We start from the raw sequence: 19778 nt of genomic DNA on the forward strand, positions 1-19778 counted from the left end.
AGCCCACATTTGTTGCTTCATAAAGAAGACATGTCAAACTCCAAGAATGCCTTTAAAATGAGAGATAACTCAATTTCCCACCCAAAACACTTTTTGTTTGGGAAATGATATTTACGCCCCTTTTGATCACCAGGGACACCCATTGCCAGTGTACTTTACATTCAAAGCCACTGGATTTCTCTAACATCAAGTACATTAGCCCCCTTTTTCGTCATTGATACACTCACTCTGGGTGTCCCTGGTGATCAAAAGGGGCATAAATATCACTCCCCTTTTGTTTTTGTCTTTTAAAATTCAAAACAAAATTCACTTTTCTTTAGAAACAAAAGATAGTATGTCATTACTAAAAATAAATATTAATGATATTATCAATAATAAATAAAAAGGATGTAATTCATGGATTCGGATGTTAAACGGATCGGATATACCATTTACTATATTCGCATCCGCTAAGAGCCGCATATCTCATAAATAGATTCGGATAATATCCGCTTGAAACATATTCGAATAATATTCGCTTTAAACGGATTCGGATGCTGACGGCATTCGAATTTTTGAATATCCATTTACACCCCTATCCAAAAGAACCACTTTTATTTGTTTTTTACATTAAAATGGAAGTAGCGACGGATTCTGTCGAGCTTCCAAAAAATAAAGTGGTGGATTTTTTACCATCACAAAATCCATTGCCATATCCATTTAGCAAAGCCATTTGTTGGGGCGGAACAATATCAGTCGCTAAAAATATAGCGATGGATTTACACCTTTTGGAGACGTACCAATGAGTGTATTTCTCGCAGGTCTCAAGAGTAAAATTAGTTAGTAAATATTCATATTCTTTGCTAGTTGATTCAATTAATAAATATGCAATTATAGCGAACATGTTTTACTGCAAAGAATGAAAGTTTTGTCCAAAAATCACCATTATAATCAAATGGCCTTCTACGGAGTAAACTAGTCAGGCAGTTTTATTGTAAGCTTGCTGTAAATTGTGATCTCCAAGTACCGGAACAAAGTTCAGCAGCAGTAAAATACAACCATGTAATATCACAACATTGGTATTATGTAATTGATCCCACATGCAAGAAACCACATCGATCTGTAATTGCTAATGGTTACTATCAAATAATAAGTTTCAAATATCTATACTTAATACTTGCAATCTAGAGCATGCATTACTCCCCACTTGAAAAATTCAAATAAGGATCAAAGTTTTGCATATTGGAATTGAGAATAAGTTACATATGTTGGCTATAAAAGACAATCAAGATAGTTGAAAGTACTCTAATCCTTATCCAGAAGACCTGCCTCTTGAAAGTATCCAACAGTGTCAGCAAGGGTCTCTTCTAATGACCTGTATTTCCAACCCAATCTTTTCAATTTCTCTGAACTCATCTTCAATTCTTTCTCTGCCTCCATATAACTGCCAGTAGAAAAATAAATAAATGGGTATAGTATAAGTGGGGATAAGAGGTATTATGCTGAACTATTGTACTAAAGAAACTTACTTCTTGGGATAATTGTAGTTAGGGTACATGCTCCTCAACTTTTCAACCAGATCGCGGACTCCAATCGAATGAGCTAAACATATGTATCGTCCAGATGCTTTTTGTTTCTCATATACCAGAAGCAAGGCTTCAGCTACGTCGCGGACATCGACTATCAACCCCCGGAAATCGTTTTCGACTTCCTCAAATCCTGTTGTTACATAGTTATGCCAGATAATCATTCAAAAAAAAAAAAAAAAAATCATTCCCATAGCATATCATGTGGAATAATCACGAGTATTTAAAGAAAAATAAAGAAAAGATGTGTAGCAGCTGATTTTCTTAACATATCAGCCATAAAAAATTATCTAAATAATAGTGTAACATCACAAAAAGCTAAAGGCATAACTGTTAGGATTGATTTGGAATAGAACACAGCTGTCCGTAGATTTACTATCCAAAAATAGAAGTTAATCAAGCTCGTGATGAAATGTATCAGCTACATGGTGCAAGATGAAATAGATCCTAAAATCTTTTTCTTTCAACACTCCCCCTCAAGCTGGATTGTGAATGTCCAATATGTCTAGCTTGCCAATAATCCTTTGTAGGCAGAACAATTTTCGTGAGTATGCTAGCAACCTGATCCTTTGATCTGCCGTACAAGACAATAAAGATCTTGACGTTAAACTATTCTCTCAGAAAGTGACAATCGACTTCTATATGCTTTGATTTTTATGGAAATCTTGGTTATGACGTGAACAAGTGTTTGGTTATAGCAATAGAGCTTCATGTGGTTATCACAATAGAGCTTCGTGGGAATGTCCACCTGGTTATATGTGAGGAGTATCTTAAGCCACAAAAGCTTATAAGTTGCATTAGCAAGAGCCCTGTATTCAGCCTCAAACACTAGATCTCTCCATCATAGCCCATTTCTTGCTCTTTCACGTGACTAGCTTTTCTCTCTTCTTTTTTTCACGAGACTAGATTACCCCCAACAAGGTGAAATGACCGATTACATTTCTTCCATTAGTATTGCAGGTTGGGACCCCTGGTCCCCATTGTAATTTCCATAGTATCAATAAAATTGTCAGTTTTCAAAAAAAAAAATATCTTCCATTAGTATGTGAGCCTGCCCAATCAACATCGGTGTATCCCTCTATAGTCAAATGACCCCTCCTAACATATATAATATCGTTCCCTGGTATTTTGTTAAGATAGCATACGATGCTCTGAACACCTTCTAGATGTGCAGTTTTAGAAGAATGCATAAATCTGCTAACCATACTCACAAGGAAGACAATTTCTGGGTGAGTAATGGTAAAATAAATAACATTCCCAACTTATCTTTCTTTGAGATATGAAGATTCCACTCTTAGAAACAATTACTTTAATCATTATAAAATATTTGAGAGGACCAAGATCTTTGATGTCAAATGCCCACCCAAAATGATATTTCAGATCTTGTATGGCCTTATTGTCATTGATCATCCATGATAGTGTTATTTCCTCCAACTCATCTGATGAAAATGAAAAGATTTGCACATCTCTCACACCCATGGTTTAAAATTTCAGTTTCGGAATGAGTTTCGGTCCTTACCGAACCCGAAATTTCAGCTGAAATCAGACGAAATCAATTAAGAAAGAATTTTATGTCGTACAAAATTTTGGCCAAAATTACCGAAAATATGACTGATATTTCAGTACGGCTGAAATTTCGGGATAAATAATAGAGAAATTTCAGATTTTTTGGTCTGAAATTTCAGGAAAAACAAAATTTTGGTCAAAATTTTAGACCGTTTGGGGTTTTACCCCATTTCGATTTCGGTCTCGACCAAAACCAGAAATTTCGGATTTGGGTCGAAATTTCAAACCATGCTCGCACCTGATTTGAACCATTGCTGAAATGACTCTGTCAAGCCATACTCGACCTAATTGTTTTAGAGTGCATACAACTTTCTTTAGCATACACACTTTTTCTTTCTCCGTCAGCCTAAAAAAATATATGGAAGATCCATGAAGACTTATTCCTACAGATTACCATTAAGGCATTTTAGACATCTAACTAATGAAGAGGCTATTCATTGTTGTCGGCTAAGGAAAGAAGGTTGCCGTAGAGCTGAACTTAGCTATGGGAGAGAATGTCTCCTAATAGTCGATTTAATATAGCTGTACGAACCCTTTTGCTACCAGTTGGGTATTGTATTGCTGTATTGATCCATTAGTCTTTTGCTTGATACTGTATACCTAGTTACACCCAAACACATGTTTGGTTTTTGGCAACTCAACCAGATCTCACGTGGGGTCCTTCCACTATTGACAATAGGAATTTCAGTGGAAAGGAAGCAATAAAATCAATGATCCACATACACAACGAAGCACTGAGGAGCTATTCAATATCTTACCCTTATCAGACCAAACATCACATATGTGGTGAACCAAGTTTGCCAGCATTTACATGATCCTTGAAAAGAATGCCAACATGCTGCTATATGTATTTTGAGGCATTTGAGAGGGACTGTGGATTTGGATTTTTCTATACAGTTTCTGAAGAAAAGGCAGTCAAAAGTGAGTGGTTACTCTGATTTATATCGACAAATGATTAATTGATCCCCTGGAATAGTAAGAAATAGAAGACAATCTCCAAGTTGAGTATAAGAGCTGTATATAGAGCGATGGTCATGACTAACTGACTACAACCAATATTACATGGCTATGAGACCTCCCAGAAGAGCTTCACTAGAGGTCAGATGCTCACATCTTGTGACAACCAAAGAGCCATCAAGCTGTTACAAGTTTCACGCAAGGACCAAGCTATATTACACAACTCAAGAGAAAAAAATAAAGATATCTCACTGAATGACTCAAAACCAACCATCACCATTATGTTGTGAACAAGCTTAACGTGTCTTAAGGAATATGTTAGCCTGAGGAGGAATGTTAGATGTGGTCGAATTTTAGGATTAGTGGTATATCAGTCATTCTGAGTAACCACTATACCAGTGAGTTAACTTTTAGCTTGACTTTTGATATGATGAAGTTTTCACTCCCATACAATTTTTTCCCTTTTCTCCTTATATGTAACATTGGATGAATGGACTTGCGCCTAGATGTACAGGAGATCAAATGGATGTACATGCTCTTATGGGTAAGAAAACAAATAAAAGAAGAGGAATGCTAGATTCACAGGCACCCTTGCAAAATAAGGGGCAAAGAGCACCCCCATTGGTAAAAAACCATTAAAGATGGCACAGAAAATTGCAATCAGAACGGTCTTTAATGTTTTTTTACCAATAGGGGCGCTCTTCGTCCCTTATTTTACAAGGGCACTGGTGAAGCTAGCATTACTCATAAAAGAATACATTAACTCCCTAATAACTACATCAAATGCATAACAAGAAAGAGGAAAACAACATAAATGCATTTAGATGCACAATTTTCTTTTCCACAACACTTGCCAAGCGATACTTAATAATTAATTTCATTACCATGTTATTAAAGTCAAGAAAATGGAATGCTTTAGAATGAGTAACCTTTCAATAGATCGGTGAATATCATGCTGCTGTGATTCATGGTGGGTTGTAGCAGGGGCCCAATAATCCAGGCTGGACAAACTGTTACAACTTCTAATCCGCTTTTTTCTGCGTACTCCAAAGCCTCACTTTCTGATTGTGTTTTGGCCAAGCAATACCAGCCCGACCAGTGCTGGCAGCAAAATGAAATGGGGAGCTTAGCTTTAAAACATAGGTATGTTATACAGAGCTGTAACATTAGTACTCTTTACTAGAAAGGAAAAATAAGTTAATTAAGAACAGATAACATTGATCAAGCTAATTTGGTTATGTACTGTCATATGTAACATTGATCAAACTAATACGTTAGTTAAGAACATAAACATTGATCAAGCTAATTTTGTTATGTACAGTCATATGCTATGATCTGTGGACACGGACACAAGTTCACTAGATATGATAGATTCTTCCCATTATGTCTAATTTCCAAAGAATAGAATATAAAATACTTAAATTGTAAATAGGGAGAGGCTACCTAGATAGGAAGAGATAATTACAAATAGACCCCTTGGGGGAAACAAGAATACATGCATCTAACAACTATATTTTTGAAAGGTTACTTTTATTGAGTAACCTTTACTCAATGGCTGAACTCTCGGCTGAAACAGTTGTCACTCCTTCCCTGTCAGCAGCTTCTTTCGCTAACTTATCCACGCCCTCATTCTCTGATCGACACATATGCTGAAACTTTGGGTTAAATCGACATAACAAGATCACGAATTTCTGCGATAACATCCGCTAGAGCCCAAGGATCCATTGCTTTGCCACTAGCCCCCAATAGAACATTTGATGAGTCACTTAAAATTATTATTTTTTGAAAAGTGACAGATTTCATTGACATCAGAATAGCATTAGGGACCAAGAGTCCCGTCCTGCTTTACAAAATATCAGAGATAGCTGAAACGGGCATACCCGAGACCAGTGATAAGAATATAGAAAAACAAGGCAAAATATAAACATTTCTCTTCTTCCTTGCTTCATTCCTCTTGCTACTCTTCCTTTCAGACTCCAAAAAGATCTTTCTACATCATCAAACTTTTTACATTCCTCTATACATCAAGACCACACGATATTAATAATTCAAAAATTATTATCTTCCTAGAAGATCATTCCTGCAAGTACACTGTTAAAACATCACAACATCTTTGCGATCTTCATACGAAGATCTTGAGAGTAACCCTTCAAAAATTAAAGCTAGGTTTTTATGCGACCTTCCACGAAGATCTTGACATCCTTTAGAATTGAAACGAGACTTAGAAATCTACCAATACGCTAAGAATCCCCTTCAGAGGATCTTTAATGTCGCCTGTTTAACAGAACTTCATAGCTTTCCAAAAACTTCCAAAACTAGATACTTTCCAAAAAAAAACTAACCGTGTCTTATGCTAATCAGAAAGACATCTCCAAGCCTAAGAGCACTTCCTTAACCCACACAGAAGATAATCAATCCTAGCTTGCAGCTCCTTTTCTTTAGGGAAGAACACGACAGCAAACTCCGGTACCGGAACTTCTGCCATCGGGTCCGAATTGATTGCAATCAGTTTCTCTAACTTCCGGACTCAAAGCCATTGGTTGGCCTCCCAATTGAGACGGCGATCTCTTTTCTCATCCTCAAGGTTGTTCTTGAAGAAGCGAAGTTTGTAAACCGGCAGGCATATATCCTTAATGTTGCGGGTGCCTGTGAGAGGGAAGAGCTCCTCCACATTCTGTAGAAAATCCTCTCCAAGCTGATTCCATTGTCTTTTAAGGGTACTTTTGACGATCTCTCTTGGAGTGGGGGCTTCAAGGGAAGCCTTGGTTTCATTATACCGTAAGTGTTACACCTCATTTAAAATCTCCATCCAAGGGGAGCAGTCCATTGGTTGCGACCTTCTACGTTTGAATGTTCGAACTTCCGAAGAGAAAACGTTGCTGGATTCCATTTTTAGACTCTAAAAAAATGATGTCCTTTCCTTTTCCTGAAGGCCTATGAATCTACCTTTTAAGAACGAACCGTCTAAACTACCAATTAAAGGGGCCCACAGACGAAGACGTGCGAAGCAAGAAATGTTATTAAAGAGACGTCACCTCCCAATTAATATCAACGCTAACAACGAGCCATTTGTCATTCAAACCACGAATGTACTTATATCTCCTCAAAGACACTATTCCCAAGATTTGTATTTTGCGTAATCTATTTACTTTTCCTGCCTAGAGAGCCACCGCTTCCGGAGCCTTTAGCTTATTCTGCCAAAGAAGTGCATTTACCAAGAGACCTCGATTTTGCATAGAACAATCCAGACATCCCATCCTAGAGGCCACCGCTTCAGAAATGTCCTTTACCCAAAAAAGTTTATAATAAAAGAGGAGAGTTAAGGACTCTCCTCCAGATTTGACGTCCCAGCATTTGTTGCAGAAATTTGCACAACCTAGGCCCTCCAGAGTTTGAAAATGAGGCCAGACAGCTCAAATCTTTTACTGGTTGACCAAGAACACTACTCATTAGGTTACCCAGGATTTTCTTGGTTTTAATGTTTGATTTTCCGTATCTCGAGAGAGCTGGCGTTCAAGGCGCGACTATTTTTGGATCACCCATTGCTGAACCTACTTCCGATAGATCAGTCTTGGAGGGTCCATTCCGAAAAGACTGGTGATTTTGAATTTTGAATTTCTAAAACGAAGGAAGGACAATCGAGCCAGACCCACCAGGTCGGTCCACATTAACCATTGCCGGCCCTGACGCAGTTTGCTGATCAGAAGTATCACCTCACCTAAAATTATTAGACAGCCGGTTCTATTGGTTGTAAACCACTTCAATCTGCATAAAAGCGCTCGAGTATTTTTAATGACAACTGACCTGGAGTAGGATTGTATTACTCGCCCACTTGAATCTTGGAATATACCTCCAATACCCGGCAGCCCTGGATTTCCTTTTGAGCCTCGGTCGAAGTTTAGTTTGGTCCATTGGCGGCGAGCTCCACGTAGGTTTCATTTTGGTTTTCTTCTAATCAAACATAATCTCCTTCCAATTTCTTAGAATTTCACCCACCCTAATAAGATGGTGCTCCATGCATCTAATAACTTTGTTGCGCCTATATGTCATATGCAGTATAGTAAAATCAACTATTGCCTTAAGATGTAAATGAAGATGTAAATCAAACTTTATATTTAACTTACTATAGATGCTAGAAAGTTTCTTGCATGCATGGTTTTGATCTTTCCAAACTCAAGGGAGGTAGAAAATTTGATGTTGCATTCAAATGAGAAAGATGGCCAATTGTATATTGAGCCATGCACTAAACATATTTTAGAAGTTTTTCTGTGCCTAAAGCAGCAGGTATCTGAAAAGCAGATTTTAAAATGGCACTGATTGGCATATGTTGATCATGATATGTTGTCAAACGCTAATCTAGGGTTCAATAGAAACACAAAACAATGGAGAAATCAAACAAACACATAGATCCAGAGAAATCAAACAAGCACATAGATCCAGAACATGAGATTTTATTTACGTGGTCTGTCACATTCTGTAACTGCCATGGGCAAAGGTGATCAAAGGGTTTATAATGGAGAAATCAAACAAGCACATAGATCAAGAAAGAAACCAAGAGATTTTATTTATGTGGTCTGTCACATTCTGTGATTGCTACGGGCAAAGGTGATCAAAGACTCTCCACAATTCGTGAAGATTACACAGTACATGATACAATCTACAACCAAGACCTTACATAAAAGTTTCACCCCAACATAGGAACTATGCATCCAATCCTGTGGCTGGATGTTCACGGCGCCCCACGGGCAAAGGTGATCAAAGGGTTTATAATGGAGATATCAAACAAGCACATAGATCAAGAAAGAACCCATGAGATTTTATTTCCATGGTTTGTCACATTTTGTGACTGCTATGGGCAAAGGTGATCAAAGGGTCTCCACAATTCGTGAAGATCACAAAGTACATGATACAATCTACAACCAAGACCGTACATAAAATCCCAATCACAATCCCATTACAAAAGTTTCACCACAACATAGGAACTATGCCTCCAATCCTGTGGCTGGATGTTCACAGCACCCTTCGGCCCCACACTGTTTTCGTAGTAGGCCATAGAAATATGCATGGGATAGGATTTGAGTATTTAAAATGATACATATGTTTTGACTGAGTTGAAAACAAGGAGTCAACCACATAATATAGAGTGGCAATTTCAAATTTGCATAAACACTAGTGGGAATATATTGAACTCAGGCTAAAAGTGTGTAAAAGGTTATTGCCCTCTACAGAAAGCTGCATTATACGATGTTGGCCCACCCCTTTGTAATATTTCCTGCCATAGAGAATTTTGGTCGCTCGGCCAAACCATGAGATGGTCCATTTGTTAGAGAGACTGCCTCACTTGACAAAGTATATCATGTCCATCCTGGGGCAAAACTGATATTGATCTAGCCAGAAGGCTCAAACAATGCCTAGAGGCATAAGTCATAACAAAGTTTCTCAAAAACCAAACTTGATAGCATTCCAGAAATCAGTTAGCATTATGTTTATCTGTGAAGTGGAGATTCTAAGACATTGAGTACTGTCTCATGCCTCCAGACCTCCCTGGGATCCTCCCTTAAGGACATGCTATTTGAGCTTAGTATTTACGGTCGAGTTTGGTATTATACTTATCCAAAATGTTCATTGTACTTCACATATTGTGAATATTATATAATAATAAACCCAAATTGTTAAAGATGTTTCTGTTTATCTACCCAACCTTAAATAAGTATTTATCAGAACTGTAGTCAGGAAAGTAGATCAAGGGCCACTAAATACGAGTTGGAATAGATAAAAAGGAAATATAGTTATCTGAGCAAAAGATTGTTGTGTAGCCACAAGTTCTTTAGATGTGAAATATTATAGCCATGTGTTCTAAAGCTGTGAAATACTTCAATAAATAAGAAGCATTTGTAGCACCACTAATCATCATATAATATTCCAACTACTGGAAACTTCCTAGTTGAATGGGAAGCTCACTTCCTCGGAAACTCGCTTCCCAGGAAACTTGCTTCAGAAGCTCAGTTCTTTAGGAGAAGCATGCTTCCCTGACGCTTCCTACACATTTCCTCTTAATTAAGAGTATGTTTACTATTTAGGTGATTATTTATTCCTAAAAGTATATTTTCTCCTTTTGATAATGCTGAAGAAGCATATTTTTAAAAAAAGAGTATGCCTCGGAGGCAGAAGTGATGGCGGCGTATCATGATAGTAAGCGATTAGAGAGTGAGTGTTTGGATAATACCATTGTGGAGGGTGATTCCCTCAATGTGATTCGATGGTCGAAAAGAGTAGTGTTGCCTCCTTGGAGATTTTTATCCTTTTTTGATGAAATTGAGGATCTAATATCGGGTTCGTCTGTTACCTTCGATCACGTGGGGAGGAGTGCTAATGGGGAGGCGGATGGGTTGGCTAGAAGTGGGGCTGACCGTTTGGAGTTAGAGTGGTTCGATTTTCTCCCTCCGTAGTAGATTATGCTGTTTTCTTTTTTTTATGTTTTTTTGTTTCTTTTGTTGTTGTTTTTTTCGTGTAATTTTGGGTGCAGTCCATCTCGGTCCCCTTCCCTTTCATAATATACTTCTGCCATTTCAAAAAAAAGAAGAAGAATGCATTTAAAACTTGGAAACTCATTTTAAGTTTCAAATGAAAATTATGTAGATATTTTTCTAGAAACTTAACATTATTTATATGTTGGGAACTGAGTAGAACTCACCCTTATAAGCTAGCTGTTAATGAGAGGGTACCGAAGTCCTTATAAGCCCATCCACATCCTTTCACTTTTCCGATGTGGGATCTTTGCTTTTGCGTGGAACCCCCAACAATCTGCCCTCCACACGGAAGCAACATGGACAATCTTGCCCCTCCACACAGAATTTCACCGTCCTCGAAGGTTCACCGGGGTTTCCAAGATCTTCCCTGATGGACTTTTCTATGCTCGGAGGCACGCCGGGGTTACGACACCCCGGCTTTGATACCACTTGTTGGGACCTGGGTAGAACTCACCCTTAAAACCTAGCCGTTAAGGCTCCGTTTGGATGCAGATAGTTACCTTGTAGATTAGTGGTATAAGTAGTCAATAGGGAGGAGACAAACATTTATAATGTTAGATCTACCTAGGATTTACCTGGTAGAATAGTGATAAGGAGTGTTTGGCTGCCAATCTAGTAAAAGTAATGGGACGGGGTGTCATTACCAATATATAGCAAGAGAAGAGAGAGAGGGAAGAGAGAAAAAGAGAAAAAGCAAATTCTACTTCAGGAATTTTTCCTTCAAAAAAGCATTTTTCTACTTGGGACATCCTTGAGGATGCCAAGCATGTGGCAACCAAATAGAGCATAAGGGGAGGGTGCCCAAGTCCTTATAAGCCCATTCACATCCTTTCACTTTTCCGATGTAGGATCTTTACTTTTGCATGGAACCCTCAACAATATAAATGAATAAAACACGTGAAGCTGTAAATTCCTAAACACATGAAGCAGTAAATTCCTAAAATTTGTAATTCTAATTAGTTGCGAGGTCTTTTTTCTACTTGTAATCCTTACCTATATTAATCCTCCCCCCTAACTTACTACAATCCTACTCTTTCTATGTTTTCTATGTTCTTCTTGTACACTTCCAACAAGGCTTCTTACATGCTTCATGTTGACTTTCAATGATGTTTCTCACACATTTGCTCTTTACTTTCATTAGAGCTTTTCGCTTTATGCATTTTCTCTTTTCCAAACACTTCACTTCCTGCATCTCTTCTCGCTCTCACTTCCCACTCTGGCAACTATGATTCCAACTAGCTCAGTTGATTGTTTAGTACAGTAGGCTTTTGGGAGAGCCTGAACATTTAAATTCTAGGACCAAGAAGACCAATTGTACCATTTAGCATGGCAGCAACAACTACAGGTATACCAAGAAAGGGCTGGACAGTTCAAAATCAGTACAGTTGTCAATTATGCACAAATTATAGCTGTTAAAAGGTAGATTTTGACATACATTTCCACGTGTCTTGCAGTATTGCTTGTCAGACCAACAATCCTCGTCCATAGGTCTACCCTTTGGCCAATCTGGATTCATAAAAACAGCACCAACAGATGATACAATGACAACTCGTTTCACCCTTGCATCAGCGCATGCCTTAAGTACATTCCTTGTACCTGCCACAGCGGGCTCAACCACTTCAATCTGCAAGATAGTTTAGCAAAAGGCTCTCAACTAAAAAACTCTTTCTGCGAAACTATATGTTGAAGCTAAATGCAAGTAAACATTGCTCATAAAATCAAATTCTCTACCTGCATAACTATATGTCGAAGCTACATGCAAAGTAAATACAGTTCATAGACAGTGACATCTTGAATTATGAGCAATTTCCAGCATCTGACATAGCATGGGCAGTGTTCGGTTGCTGCACTTTTTAATGAATTCCACTGGAAAGTAGTGCTTTTAGGCTAAAAGACAGCAATCCGAACATTTTGTTGAGCCACTTTAGTAGCATGGGAAAATGACGTGGAGGGAAAGTTGGGCACATTTTCTAGCTTTCAAAATCCTACTGTGAGGAGAGGAGTTTGGTCTTGGATTCTTTTCCTTATCTTGACAACAAATCACCCATTTTTTATTCATTTTCCATTTCAAAAACTTTTTGGGTTTGGATTCTCTTTTCCTTTTCTTTACAACAAAACACTTATTTTTTATTCATTTTCCATTTTAATTTTTTTGGCTTTCCTTTCCTTTTTGCCACGTCATTTTCCTTTCGCACGGAAGGGCAGCAACTTACCACATCCGTGGGGATAATTCTGACGATAAAAATCTTGCCTCTGGATTGACCACACTGCTCGCAGGAAGTGGACTGGCAACATGGAAGACTCCATTACATCCCGCAATGGCGGTACATAGAGAACCATAGTCCAGCAAGTTTGCCTTTAAGAGTTGCAGGTTCTCTGAGGCATTCTCCAATTTCATCAAATGGGAATTCTTTTTATCACCTGCAAGACTTATTAAAAAAGTTATTAAACCGAATTTGAGCCAAAGCAAACCCAAATCACTATCAGAAAATCTTCCTTCTGAAGACAATAACGTAAGCAAACTTATGGAACCACTGCAATGTTCCTAGAAATGAAGATATTCTTGCCAAGATTTGTACAAATCACCATTTCTGTAACTTGAATTGAAACATTGGTCAAATAATCTTACTAACCCAAACAAAAATTTGCAGTTCAATAACAATCTTCTCATACATCTTCCACTATGGAGAACACTATTGCTACATTCAAAATACATAATCTGGGGTTTCATCCCTCAAGACAGAAAACCAGAAAATTTCTATTATTCTTTGTGCAGTAGCTCAAAGAATAATAGACAGCTTGTTGCAAATTATAACAACTAAGGTGGTTGCAATATCAAAAAGGGGGGTTGAACCAAAGGAGAAGCATGATCTACAGCCCATGATATAATGTGATCTATGTTGGATTTGTAGATAAAAATTCATGTCTACGTAAGAGAAATGTCTTTGTATGTTCTCAAGAGTCTTATAGGGAATACCAAGTTGTAGGTTATGTTATCCAATAATCTTATATGAAATACAACAAGTTGTTTAATGAGTGCTTTGGAAAAATAAGAAGGATTAAGAGTTTAGGAGTCTTATGTGTCTCTAGATATGTAGTATCTATGGGTCAAAAAAGAGGAATACAAAAGAGGAAAAGGAACAATAGGAGCACAAGCTGCATAAGTCAAGAGTTCATGGGGTACAAAAGTCTTCTTTTGGTGTCCATTTTTTATTTTTTTAGCGGAGCTCTATACATGCCTCTTGGTTGTCTCTTTAGCTCCATTGTATGTTTGTGTTAGAAAGTTACATATCTTATGAGTACAATTCATATTTTTGGGCCAACAATTGGTATTAGAGCTTGAATAATTATTTTCAAGGATAGTATGATCATTAAAAGTTTGTTTTGTAAAAAAAATTGTGTTTATAATGATGAACCATTTTTAAAATAGTTTTTTAGGATGTTTATGGTCTAAAATTTAAAAAAAAAAATTAAGGGAGAGGAATATCCAATTTTTTTGCTGAAATAGAGAATAATGTTCTTCTCTATATCTAGAATTGTGTTTTCATGTGACAAGTACTAAATTTAATGAATCAAGAAAGAACACTATTCTTCTCTTATTTCTCAAGTTGATATTTTAGATAAGTGTCCTCTTAAGTGAGCTGAGAAAGAGGATGGTTTTCATCTCTTTATAATCCCAAAGTTGTTGCAAAAAAAGGTAACAAGTATGTCAATATTTGTTTGTCCAAAAGCACAATGTACACGAAAATTGTTTTTGTTAAAGCTTCATTCGAAACATTGTTTTTTTTTTTGAAAAGGGCAACAGAATATATATATATATATATATATATATATATATATATATATGTAAAAACAGAACCGAGGTGGTCCTGAAGGAACAAAGATAATACAAAGATAGCAGTACAATAATTCAAGGAGGTAGATAGTCAAAGCACTCAAACGCGGCCCGAAAGACTCCTTTCTTGGCAAGGGTGTCTGCTTCCGCATTGGCTGATCTCCTGACATGGCGAAAAACTATTGAGGAGCCCTTAGCTCTGTCCTCTATTTCCTCTAAGAGGCAAAAATCGCCAAGGGGGAGAAGCGTTACCTGAAAGCCAGCGAATAACATTTAAGGAATCCCCTTCGACGATAATTTTGTCGCACTCTAGACGAGGCATCGAGAGAAGCCCGCTATGAACGGCTCGGACCTCTGCCTCGTTTGAGTCTGCCACTCCGATAGGCCCCGAGTAGGCCCAGAGGACTTCCCCTTTGTGGTTTCTACATAACCCCCCTACTCCTGCCATTCCTGGATTGCCGATAGACGATCTGTCAAAGTTAAGTTTCAGGGACCCCGGAGGAGGAGGAATCCAGGAGGGGAGGATTTTCACTTTGGTAGCCGATTCCAAGCATATGATTGACCATCCTTCCCAGAGGTCGAAAGCTGAAATAAAACGAAACAGAGGAAGGCTTCGAGCCCAGGATATGACCGCAGCTATCAACTGAATATAAATCCAATAGGGAGATCTAGCCTTCCCTTCAAAGATACAAGCATTCCTCTCTTTCCACAAGAACCACCATGAGGCCAGGAGACACATCTTCCACAGCGTTCTGCCTTTCCTTTTCCAAGGAGTCCAGGCCCAACTCTGAATGAATTCAGCCATAGAGTTGGAGGGGACCCAACTGATTCCAAAACGAGAAAAAATAAGATCCCAAATATGGAGAGCAACCTTACAGTGTATGAAAAGGTGGTCAATGGATTCCCCAGCGGATAAACATAGAGGACAGCGATCTACCAACCACATTCCTCGTTTCCTCAAAAAATCCATAGTTTGAATGCGGCCCCAGCTAACCGACCACCCAAAGAAAGCAACTCTCGGAGGGCAAGATTGTCTCCAAACCGAGGAGGACACATGCTCCACTAAAGAAGGGATCAGATGGTTATAAAGATTTGACTGAAAATATCCCCGAAGGATTCCAAATCCAAATCCGACGATCTACGCCCGAAGACTTGATGAAGCATGAATCCAATAAGGAGAGGAGGGCGCTGTAAGAGTTTAACTCCCTAACAAAGAAGTCTCTGCGAAACTTAGGAGACCAAGCCACCATCCCATGTTCCCTTGCAAAACATTCCGATACCCAGGCCTCTTTTTGAGATGAAACGATGAATAAGTCAGGAAACATGACTTGAAGAGGATCGTCCGAACACCAAGGATCCTGCCAGAACCGAATCCGATCCCCCCTATATACTCTGAATCGGACGCCAGGAGCAAATAACGACTTCAACTTCAAGATGTCCCTCCAAACCGTGAGACCTTTAAGTTTAAAATTATCAACAGAGTCCCAATGCCCATGATCTGAACCATACTTACTTCCAATGACCCGGACCCACAAAGAGGATTGTTCTTCGCCAAATCTCCACAGCCACTTGCCCATAAGGGCCTGGTTAAAACTCTGAACCCTCCTGATACCCAAACCTCCATTTTTAGTAGGCAAGCAGACCATACTCCATTTAATCAGGGAGACCCCCTTGGAAGACCCTGATCCGCCCCACAGGAAGCGTCTCTGAATTTGTTCGATGCGTTTAGCAACCGAGGCGGGACATTGAAAAAGAGATAGAAAATATATCGGCATATTGGATAGAACGGCCTTCATTCGAAACATTGTTAAAGTGACTGAAAAGCTGAATTTAGAGCCCCTTGTATACCGCGTTTGGAAAGAAAGATCAGACCATAAATTCATTTTTAAATCCACAGTTGAAGTAGGTAACAATGGGTCATATAACTTTCGAAATGCCTCCAACACTAACAAAGAAGAACAAAGAACATCACAAGTCACGATTTATTCTCAACAGAAATTCTACCCCATTAATTTCTCAATGAAGATTATCTTCATTTCATGAAAAAAGAGCAAGTTGAACCTTTGAAGAATCAAATAAATTTTCTCAAAGATGAGAACATTAATTGAAGATAAAGATTCTAGATTGTGCGAAAGATTATACAAATTATTAAAGTTTCTTGATAATTATTTTTTGTGATCTTGATTTAAGGAGTGTTGAATTTGTAAATAAAATTTATGATGATTTGGTAAGAGGAATGTGCTTGTACGTTCTCAAGAGTCTTACGGGGACTACAAAGATGTTGGTCAAGTGTTTCTTTAGCGACGGTAAAAATTTATTAAAGAAAAGGGGTGATGCGGACATCCTAGGACTCATCTTCTAATTTTTAAGTGTCTTTTAGGTTTTTTTTTTAAGTCTCTTAAGTTATAGGAGAGGTAACACAATCTTTTCCCTTCAAAATACTTAAGCTCTTCTAGCGGTGAGTGTTTTAAATAGGTCCCCACATGTATTACGAAATTTTTATGTGGAGAGGGTCTTTTTTAGTCATTAGAGGGTATTTTAGTTTAAAAGTGTCAAATTTTTATTTAGGGTTATAGAACTTTCTTTCTATAACCCTAAATAAGTTTTTAGGCCCAAACAGTTGAAGGGAAAGTTTTATAATACAACGTGAAGCCAGCCATGTTGTATGGCTCAGAATGTCGGGCCACCAAGAAGCAGCATGTGCATAAGATGAGTGTAGCAGAGATGCAAATGCTTAGATGGATGTGCGGCCACACATGGTCAGATAGAATTAAAAATGAAGACATCCGTAAAAAGGTGGGGATGGCACCAATTGAGGAGAAGATGAGAGAGCACCGTTTAAGATGGTTTGGGCATATCCAACGTGGGCCTTTGGATCCTCTAGTGAGAAGAAGTGACTCATGCCAAGTTGATGGAGTAAAAAGAGGAAGGGGCAGACCAGAAACAACTTGGGTAGAAACAGTGAGGAAAGACTTGATGGCTAGGAACATAACAGAGAACATGACCTTGGATATGAGAGAATGGACGAAAATGATCCATGTAGACGAACCCAACTAGTTGAGTTGAGAACTTTCTTTCTCTTTCTTTTCTTATATAACTAGCCACATGGAACTTCTCTTTGATACTATACAATGGAACAAATAAAAATTTGAAGTTTTTCCTCCCTTATGTGAATGTAATGCCTTTTGAAGTGTGGTGCTTCATATTAGGTCAGTTTTTCATCCCTAAACTCATCTCTCTATCTTACTTTCTCTTCCCTCTCTTTTCTCCTATTCTCACATTCACATAATCCATCTTTCTCTTCCTCCATCCTCCCTTCAACACTTACTCCCCTTTCCTATTTCATATCTCTACTTGCTTGTCTCATTCTTTCCCTATTCTTCTCCCTTCTAATATCCTTTTCACCCCCTCGGTTGGGTTCATAAACCGATTCCTTTTCTACCCGATCTCCTCTCTTTCTTGTTTCCTTCTTGATCTTGACCTTTCTTTCTTTCTTGATTTTGATTTCCTTCTAGATCTTCATCTATTTCTTCATCTTGATCTTTGTCATTTTCTTGTTCTTGGTCTTTATCTCTTTCTTGATCTTGATATTGATTATCTATTCTAAATCTCTCTTCTCTTGGCTGTCATGTATTCACATTAATTTGGTATCATAGCCTGGTTTGAATGGAGGGATAGCGAGAATATAATGGTAATATCCCAACCCATAGATCATAATCAATATGCTATGTGGATTAGAGACATATTGGGACTTTATGGGGTCAACGAAAGGGAATGTCTTGATTGGGTAGAAACGTTGGAGACGTATCTATGGTAGCATAAGCTTAGTGATTTACATTACGAGGACAACTTTGGCCTGGCATGCCTTAGTGTGGTGATTAACATCGAAGAAGAAACAACACATAATGGAAAAATCAGCTGTCATTCGTTGATGTCGGTAATAATAAAGTGCTTTCAAAGCTCCCCAAGTACAATCAGGAGTGTTTTATATATAAGAAGCAAGCTCACCCCAAAATCTTTTCAGTTTGGAAAAAAATAGGTAGACAAAGAGGATTGCTTGCTCCTGATGATGTGTGCAATATTTGAGGAGAATTGCTTTCAGAGAGAATCTCTACTCAAGATCTTTCTACACGTCTTGGGTTTGTTTCAGCATAAATTACTCTATGATCAATATCTAGAGATAAATGAACTGGGTCTTAAAAAAACACAAGATATACCTGGGTCTCTAACAGTTGCATGCACCATGTAGCCCTTCGAGAGGAGAATCCGGGTCAACCATGAACCCACGTACCCTCCTGCACCTGTTACGCATACTCTCTCTTTCTTATCCGTTTCCATACCCAAAGCTCTCTCTTTCTCAAGTCTCAAGTCTCAAGTCTCAAGTCTCAACAGCTTCGTAGTGGGCCTTTTTGTAGTCATCCTAGTGATCAAAAGTCCACTTGATATCAAAGCTACCACAAAAATTTCTTTAAAGTAGGCCCCTCGGTCGGTTGGTGTGCCCACGCTCTAAGTAAAAATTGAATTTGGATTTCTTTCAATTCTCTATCGTGATGTGTGAAAACATAAGTAGGAACTTTTAGAAATATTTTTCCTTTCCAAAGTTTTCCATGAAATTCCTGCAATCCAAACAGGGAATTTCCTAAGGTATATGATTTTGATTATTGGACAAACAGTTGCCAGTTGAACTTATTGGCTCATTTTTCTCGTTGGAGAAATATGTACATGCTTTGTCACCACTGTTAGGCCCCGTTTGAGGTTGGAAGAAAACATTTCTAATGGAATTTTTTTGGAGAATTTTTTTTTTCTTTTCATGATTTATTGGACTAAAAATTAAGGTCATGTTTATTTTGAATTTTGAGTAACTGATTATTGGACACAAATTTAAACACAATTTTAACTCCAATAATCAGTTCTGGACATAAAAAATCAATCCTTAAAATCCAAAATGAAAGATGACCCAAACACAATCAGTCCTTTCCACAAAAACAGTGAAAGGCCTGAAATTATTCTCACCGAAAAACATGTTTTTTTAATCTCAGCCCTTCACAAAAAAGTTGAAGGCCGATTTTTCAGCGACCAAGTTTGTTGCGAGGTAGGTGAAACAATCTCCTTCCACATTCTATCAATCTAAAACTACAAGAATTGGCTATGATTTGGCAGACACTTCGAATTTCTAGGTGACACACGTGTTGTGTCGGACACAACACCCGTGTCCACACGTGTCACACTCTTTTAGACACTTTTAAATGCACTGCGCAAGTGTTAGTAACCTTATATCGATGCACGTGTATGTGTGTGCCACAACTTCTAGATTTTTAAGGGTTT

The 19778-nt window shown here is 38.1% G+C and overlaps 1 protein-coding gene across 2 annotated transcripts; it reads right to left on the reverse strand.

Moving 5' to 3' along the window:
• Nucleotides 1-1042: 1042 nt before the first annotated feature.
• On the reverse strand, nt 1043-18844 carry LOC143850400 (cinnamoyl-CoA reductase 1-like). 2 transcript variants are annotated; one of them, XM_077359660.1, is made up of 6 exons: nt 18671-18844; nt 12870-13039; nt 12054-12242; nt 5018-5189; nt 1509-1698; nt 1043-1423 (listed from the first exon to the last, which is right to left on the reverse strand). In XM_077359660.1, the coding sequence occupies exons 1-6, from the start codon at nt 18789-18791 to the stop codon at nt 1285-1287; spliced, it is 981 nt and encodes a 326-aa protein (XP_077215775.1). In that variant the 5' UTR covers nt 18792-18844; the 3' UTR covers nt 1043-1284. The 2 variants fall into 2 exon arrangements, with proteins under 2 accessions (XP_077215775.1, XP_077215778.1); XM_077359663.1 differs by having other exon boundaries at nt 12054-12214; nt 12832-13039; nt 18671-18810.
• Between the last annotated feature and the right edge of the window lie 934 nt (nt 18845-19778).

The sequence above is a fragment of the Tasmannia lanceolata genome, unplaced genomic scaffold (genome assembly GCF_043159265.1).
Source record: "Tasmannia lanceolata isolate RefF3 unplaced genomic scaffold, GAP_Taslan_0.1 ptg000003l, whole genome shotgun sequence".
In the NCBI taxonomy this organism is placed as follows: Eukaryota; Viridiplantae; Streptophyta; class Magnoliopsida; order Canellales; family Winteraceae; genus Tasmannia; species Tasmannia lanceolata.

Bases quoted from the DNA above. Each gene is read 5' to 3' on its own strand.
- LOC143850400 (XM_077359660.1), bottom strand. From the start codon at position 18,791: ATGGAAACGGATAAGAAAGAGAGAGTATGCGTAACAGGTGCAGGAGGG. The intron at 5,190-12,053 runs GTATGTCAAAAT...TTTTGCTGCCAG, and splicing joins ACTGCAAGACACGTGGAAAT to CACTGGTCGGGCTGGTATTG. The intron at 1,699-5,017 runs GTTACTCATTCT...ATGTAACAACAG, and splicing joins ATTCACCGATCTATTGAAAG to GATTTGAGGAAGTCGAAAAC.